The sequence below is a fragment of the Podarcis raffonei genome, chromosome 5 (genome assembly GCF_027172205.1).
Source record: "Podarcis raffonei isolate rPodRaf1 chromosome 5, rPodRaf1.pri, whole genome shotgun sequence".
In the NCBI taxonomy this organism is placed as follows: Eukaryota; Metazoa; Chordata; class Lepidosauria; order Squamata; family Lacertidae; genus Podarcis; species Podarcis raffonei.
The window spans coordinates 78,014,318-78,022,197 of NC_070606.1; the positions used below are offsets into that span (position 1 = coordinate 78,014,318).

Here is a 7,880-nt window from a genome sequence, read left to right on the forward strand (position 1 = left end):
AGTGATTTGTCACCTGTAGCACACATTGTACTTTTCAACAGGAACTGCAGTAAATTTATTCTGTAGTGTATTGCATTTTCATCTAAGTAAGTGGTTTTATGCCACTATGTTGTTGGAAAAGCTGTATATTTTTAGGGAAGTTTAGGGTTATGTTTAGGGAAGTTTTAAATGTCTGCGATTTTAATGTATTTTTAATCTTTGTTGGAAGCCACCCAGAGTGGCTGGGGAAACCCAGCCGGATGGGTGGGGTACAAGTAAATTATTATTATTATTATTTTATTTTATCACTGTTGGTCTAGTGAGTTAGGGAATGAAAAGCTATTTAGTAACTAAAACGCCTGCAATTTTCATCCATATGTAGCTAACATTAATACGAGCTTTTAATGCTCATTCACCTGTTTTGTTTCTAATTTGAGTATCTTGTGATGTGATTTGTCTTTGAAGTTTTCAGTTTGTATGTGAGTGAAACAGATACTTGATGGATATGAGTTACATGTGCATGTTGGCTTTAACACAGCTTGAGTTGTAAATTACAGACCATCAAATGTTACTGACAAATCTGCTGATCAGCTCCTGAGCCTTTTGAATAACCAGTGAAATGCACCCCAACTCTCAGCATTCAGTATAGTCCTCCCCTCACCCTGAATGTATCTTGTGAAGGAAGGATTTTCTTTTCCCATGAATAATGTACCTCCATGTGAACAAACAGTTTTAGTATCAAGCAAGCAGAGTGCACCTGTGTTTGTGGTTGCTCAGGTGTGTTGCTAGGTTGTTAATTTCCATAAACTGTAGCCGTACAGAACATCAACACTATTTTTGAACCTTCCTGCTTTGAGAGTGCATGGTTTTAAAACTAGCTTCATGGCATTGCAACAGGGCTGTGTAAAAAGCACAATGTGCAGCATCTCTTCCCACTTAGGAAGTTGGTTTCTTGTAGCTTCTGGCCATGCAGTGAGCCCACTGTTGTCCCACTTGGAAATCTGGGGTAGAACAGAGATGAGGACTTATTGATGTACTAGTCACTGAGGTAGTTACTCTGAGAATGAACCAGAATTTTAATCAACTTGGAATTTAACACTCAAGTAGGGGCAGGGCCAGATTTAGATTGATGAGGCCCTAAGCTACTGAAGGTAATGGGGCCCTTTATATGTCCCGCTGTCCTTTGTCAACAGCAAATTGTCGCTGTTTTTGTGTGTTGAATATATGCTATGTGGTAATTTATGGACCTAATGGGTATCTAAAGCCATTTGCACATAACAAAATATGTATTTTATCAAAGTAATTGTTGAACTTATATTTTGGAAATGTACATCCAGGTTTTTCCCCTCTAAATTTTTGGGGGGCCCCCAAGAAAGTCCTAAGCCAGGGCTCAGCAAACTTTTTCAGCAGGGGGCCGGTCCACTGTCCCTCAGACCTTGTGGGGGGCTGGACTATTTTTTTTTGGGGGGGGGGGATGAACGAATTCCTATGCCCCACAAATAACCCAGAGATGCACTTTAAATAAAAGCACACATTCTACTTCTGTAAAAACCCCAGGCAGGCCCCACAAATAATCCAGAGATGCATTTTAAATAAAAGGACACATTCTACTCATGTAAAAACACGCTGATTCCCAGACCGTCCGCGGGCCGGATTGAGAAGGCGATTGGGCTGGATCCGGCCCCCAGGCCTTAGTTTGCCTACCCATGTGACCTAACCTATAGCTTGTTTAGCTTATACGTAAATCCGGCACTGAGTAAGGGGTGTTCAAGAGAAGAATCCTGAAACCAGGGACGAGTTGCATTTGAGACAGAGACTGACTGGTGGTTGTGGTCCTTTAGCCTCTCCTTCATAATTTTATTTTGCTATATGCAGCCAGGTTCCTCCCAGGCTGCCTCCTGTCCACATTCATGTCAAGCCTTCCACTCCCAGGCATTAACCTGCTACAAGGTTAATAGCTGCTTGTTCCTACCCTTCTTAACATGTTTGGTATGGTGTCTTGGAAGCAGTGTTTGTATTCAAGTAAACAAAAGGGAAACCTTTCTTTGTTATGGATACAAATCTTGTGATTGCCTCCGTTCTTCACATTCTAGCACCAGCATAATTTATGCTTGTTCCCATAATTAATACTAGATCATTCCAAAGCCCTTTTACTTGTAGCATTCGTTTATTTTAATAACTTGTTGTTGTTGTTTAGTCGTGTCCGACTCTTTGACCCCATGGACCAGAGCATGCCAGGCACTCCTGTCTTCTACTGCCTCCCGCAGTTTGGTCAAACTCATGCTGGTAGCTTCGAGAACACTGTCCAACCATCTTGTCCTCTGTCGTCCCCTTCTCCTTGTGCCCTCCATCTTTCCCAACATCAGGGTCTTTTCCAGGGAGTCTTCTCTTATGAGGTGGCCAAAGTATTGGAGCCTCAGCTTCACGATCTGTCCTTCCAGTGAGCACTCAGGGCTGATTTCCTTAAGAATGGATAGGTTTGATCTTCTTGCAGTCCATGGAACTCTCAAGAGTCTCCTCCAGCACCATAATTCAAAAATTTTAATAACAGAGTTACTTTTAATTTCAGTTATTTACAACGGAGGGTGGGGGCGGGGGGTGGGGGACCTGTTCCAGAGGTCCAAGTTGGGCCTGCGAGACTGTTTACCTGAAACAATGCCCACCTCTCCCACACCTGATGTCAGGCATGGGGCAAAGAGTCATGACTCCATAAAGATCTGGTTGCCCTTGGAGAATGCACTTGTGTGGCCAATCCTTGCAAAAGGTATGGTTGAAGTCACTGCCCATCAGCTCATAGGGCATGACTTCAAATCTGCTGATCAGCATTGGTTCAAAACACCACACAGAGTTCTTTGCAAGCCTGGTGACATCACTGTGACATCAGGCAATTTTCTGGTGGGTAACCTTGCCCACCAAATTCAGCCCACAAGGGGTAGGAACTAAAAGAATAGCCTGCTGGCCAGATCAGGTTCTCTACTTCTGATCTGCAACATGGGTGGTTAACGAGAGACCTTCCAAATATTGTCCATCGTCTCTGACCTCTGGCCAAGCTGGCTGGGACTAATTGGAATTGTAGTTCAATACTTGAAAGGCCACAGGTTAGCCACCCTTGACTCACAGTATTTTTAAAACAACAAAATGAGAGTTTAAACAAGAAATAATGTTCTGTATACTGTCAGTCTACGTGTATGTGTGGGTGTGTGACACCCTCTGACCCTCCAGTTATTGCTGGACTACACGTCCCTGACAATCAGCTGTGCTGGCTGGCGCTGATAAAGTTGAACTAAAAATAAATCTGGAAGGCTGAAGACTTCCTACCCTTGCAATATGGGAAACATCACTTGTTTAATCCTTCATAACTGGTCTTCAGTAAGCCAAAAGTACGCGACTCTCACAAATCTTGACTGAGAACACCATAGGGTTTGGCCCTGGAAAAAGTAAAGTCCCACTGAAATCACACACAATTTTATTGAGCACCCAAAGCCATATACTTGTTTTTCCTCAATATTCTTTTGGGCTTCCAATCAAAGGGATTAAATAATACTTTGGTGCTCAAATTATAAAATGGATTGATTCCCACTTCATAGGACCTTAAATTCTGTTGCCTTTCCTTTCCTGTTTTCAAGGTGCTGCAGTTTTGAAACTATACAAAAATACTTCAGGTAATGTCTTTGAAAAGAGATTATTTCTGTCTCTCTCCTCACCCCACCCCTTTTCTTTTCATTTTTCCAGTCGAAACTTCTTGGAGGACACAATCAATAGGCAGTACATCATCAATTCTGCAGGATGGTCCTATGAGCTTTACCCTGTTGGGTCCCTATTTCTCATAGCTGTAACTAGCCACTGTTTTAAAGACCTGGGATTAGAAGCTTGCAGGCCCTAAAAGCTTGGCAGATGTTCTGTGTGAATTGCTTAGGAACAGCCGCAAGGTACAATCTCTCCAAAGCAGTGTTTGCGGAGCTATTACTGAAACTCTTCTGGTGGCCATTAACAAGTAGTTGCTAGTGATGCCTATCTTGGAATGGTTGACAATAAAACTGGAAACTGCAGTAAATGTGAACTTAATGAAAATACTGTTTGGACAGAGGATAAATTGACAACATATTAGAGTCCTGAGTTGAACCAGTTCCTTGCAGTTGTCTAAATATAGCACAGTTGGGTATACCTTTGTCAGTACACTATAAAATTCTCTTTCCTCTCAAATCTTAACAGAGAGCACAGTTCTATTTGTTGCAACTATTTATGGACTGCTTATTCTTTCCAGCACCCAATTTTCCATAATTTATCTGTTCTTGTCCCTCTCTATTTGGGGCCCTGCTCTGGTTACTCTCAGAAATATAAGCAACAGACTTAGTTTCTATAACTGCCAGGAAGCTGGGTTTGGCTTTGGAGGATGATGGAGGAGATTTACTAACTTGTTCTGCCCCTTCTTGTACCACCCCTCCTCTTACTCTTCATCCTCTACTGTCACTTTTATATTGCAATGTCATTGCAAAACATTGATTTCTGGATGATGGGAACCTGTGAGTGTTCTGTGTAGAACAGATGCTGTTGAACTGTCAGTCAGCCTTGACCATGCTGTCTGGGGCTGACAGGAGTTACAGACCAAAATGCCTCGAAGACACCACATTGTTTTTACCCCTGTCCTAAATCACAACTCTCAAACGCATACCCTTGAAGGAAAATGCAAGATTCCTTGGCAACCTAAAACATGCAAGTGTTAGGAAGCTCCCTTACACAGAGTCAGAAAACAGTGGTACCTCGGGTTACATATGCTTCAGGTTGCATACGCTTCAGGTTACAGACTCTGCTAACCCAGAAATAGTGCTTCAGGTTAAGAACTTTGCTTCAGGATGAGAACAGAAATCGTGCTCCAGCGGTGCGGCGGCAACAGGAGGCCCCATTAGCTAAAGTGGTGCTTCAGGTTAAGAACAGTTTCAGGTTAAGTATTGACCTCCGGAACGAATTAAGTACTTAACCTGACGTACCACTGTATTAATCCAGCTTTTGTCGTTTAGTCGTTTAGTCGTGTCCGACTCTTTGTGACCCCATGGACCATAGCACGCCAGGCACTTCTGTCTTCCACTGCCTCCTGCAGTTTGGTCAAACTCATGTTTGTAGCTTCGAGAACACTGTCCAACCATCTCGTCCTCTGTCGTCCCCTTCTCCTTGTGCCCTCCAGCTTTCCCAACATCAGGGTCTTTCCCAGGGATTCTTCTCTTCTCATGAGGTGGCCAAAGTATTGGAGCCTCAGCTAGTTTGGCATTTTTTCTACACTGACTGGCAACAGTTTTCAAGGAGAGGGCTCTCTTAGCCATACATGGAGTTGCCAGGGATTGAATTTAGAACTTGTTGCAGGCAGTGCAGGTGATATACCTCCAAGCCTTCCCTGCTCTGAAAGACAGCTAGAGGATGCGGAACAATTGATTTTAAAAAAGTGTTTAATCAAGTTAACGGTGTGATCCTATTCTTGTCTTATTAGAGATTTGAGTTCAATGGGACTTAATAATCCAAGTAAGGAAATACACCAAGACTGCATTCCTAAATAAAATGTAGGAAGTACTAAGCCCCCATTTTACTTTTGGCTTAACAAAGTCAACCAGTATTGGAAAGCGTGGATTCTGGTGAGCTTTTACCAGTTCACATCTTAGCCTTGTATTTACATCCAATATCCACTAAACTGGAAACAATGACCTTTTTCTGGCCGTAGTAACTGAAGTATGTTTTCTACCCGAGATCAAATAATTTGACTCCATTGACATTAATAGCATAAACACGCAGGGATATTTTCCTGCATGCATACGGAGCATGCTTTTTAAACTGCACGAGCTCCTTTTAGCTGCCTAATGGTGGGGGGGAGCTCACAATGTTTCTCCACTCTGTTTGTCAAACGCCTTCCTTATCTTTCTGCGTCAAAGACAGTTTCAGGAACTGATTGAACAAGGCTGCACTGCCCGCCCCAGGTGTTTTCCCCCTCCTCCTCAAGCCAACGAGTTCACTGTGCCTGAAGCCTTCATGCATCTTCAGACACACCTCTGCCAGGTGAAAAAGAAAAACCTATATTCACACAGGGAAAAGAACTCGGAAGCTACAGTGATGCTGACAATCTCTCTCAATGGCAAACATTGCCCAGAAGTTTGAAAGGAACCATCTGACCAGAGCCGAGCCAATGGAGTCTAGACACTGGATCATCACTTCTTGCTGCTGTTACTTCTACCAGTTTCTCAATGGTAGTATGTTTCCTCCTAGCCTGATGTCGCCTCTTGTGGATTGATTGTAAGTTGCGTATGCAACGCATATGTTAAACCCAGTAGTTTCCACTGCTGCTTCCCAAAGAAGATGCCGGATACCTTGTGTACAGTGCTACATGCCTTCTTAAGCGTCTTCATCCCATCATCCAACCTCTTGGTGATCATAGTCATCTGTCAGCTGAGAAAGAAGAAACCAAGCAGAAACTATGTCTTCATCCTTAACTTGGCAGCTGCTGATCTGCTGGTTGGTGTGATGTGCATTGGGGAAGCTTTGGATGATGCGACAGATGCACTATTTGACCGAAATCTGTTTATTTGTCTCTTGCGGATCTGCATGAGCATCACTCCTTGCATTGGGTCCATTCTCACCTTGCTTTTGGTTTCTCTGGACAGGTACTTGGCAGTGAAGCTGCCTCTTCATTACCCTACACTGATGAGCAAGAAACCTATAGTCTTCTCTCTTCTTGTCCTGTGGACGGTTTCCTTCTTGGTGGGACACATGCCACTTATTTTCTCACAACTTCAACAAAGTGAACTCTCAGGTAGCTGTGGGGTCCTGGCAGCAGCCAAGAGTGACTACCTGTACATAATCTGCTTTGGCATCTATATCCCTGCCTTGCTGACCTTGGTCTGTTTACATATCTCGGTGGGGAGGATTGCTTATCTTCATCAGAAGCAGATCCAGCGTGTCTGCTTGCACCCAGATACCCCTACTGCTCCTCTCCGCCATTTCAAAGCTCTGAGGACAGTCCTCATTGTGATTATCTGTTTTGTCCTCTTCTGGAGCCCCTATTATGCAGCTGCCATTGTGAAAGCTACTTGTACCTCCTGCATCCTGAGCTCACAGCTGAAGGATTTGTTATATATTTTAGGAGAAGCCAATTCTTTGATAAATCCTTTTATCTATTCGCTATACAGCAAGGATATAAGAACCCAGTTGGTCAAAATGTTGAAGTGTAAGGGAAAGGGACAAATCAAACCCCACAGGTCTAACAGGTTGGCAGTGACCCATTTCAACATCATAAACCAAAGTGACTTACCCTGCGGAGGAGCCACAAGACAAAATTCATCTGGGGATCAACCACCTGAATCTCCTCCCTTCAACAGTTTCAGAGGAGTACTCACCATTTCCTGATTCAAGGCCCAAGAGAGGAAACCCACCATAAAGCAGGTGGAAAGCTTATTGTGCACTGATCATCAGTAAAAAAAGGTAATGCAGAAAAAGTCCAAATGCGCACCCAAGTTTTCTTCCTATTCTATCTATTCCACTACTGGGCAGTTAACCATAATTTGGTGACGCAGAGATCAACAGTGAGCTAAGAAAACAGTGCTGCATATATTTCCCCTCTTAGTGTTCTTTTTAATAAGTGCCTTTTGGGAATAAGTGTGCAAATAATTTTAGCCTAACACAGAATTTTGTACGTGGTGTTATCCAGTCTACCTTCCCTTTGTAAGATATATGTTCCTTTTTGCCTGGTTATCTGGTTCCACATGTGGCTAGATAAACGAGCTAGAAGGGAAAATGTGTTGGGTCTAGTTTAAACACCAATTTCTATGCAGTTAATTTAATCCAAGCATCAATAAACAAACTTAAATAAAAACCCAAATCTATCTCCAGCCTTTATGTTCTTCTCCCACCCTTATTGCTGT

The 7,880-nt window shown here is 43.1% G+C and overlaps 1 protein-coding gene across 1 annotated transcript; it reads left to right on the forward strand.

The window, feature by feature from the left end:
- The first annotated feature begins 5,238 nt into the window (after positions 1–5,238).
- On the forward strand, positions 5,239–7,473 carry LOC128414660 (glucose-dependent insulinotropic receptor-like). The gene has a single exon (XM_053390277.1). It carries the CDS (start codon positions 6,319–6,321, stop codon positions 7,363–7,365), a length of 1,047 nt encoding a protein of 348 aa, XP_053246252.1. The 5' UTR covers positions 5,239–6,318; the 3' UTR covers positions 7,366–7,473.
- The last annotated feature ends 407 nt before the right edge of the window (positions 7,474–7,880 follow it).

What these genes read in the sequence shown, in the direction of transcription:
- LOC128414660 (XM_053390277.1), top strand. Translation starts at nt 6,319, where the DNA reads ATGCCGGATACCTTGTGTACAGTGCTACATGCCTTCTTAAGCGTCTTC.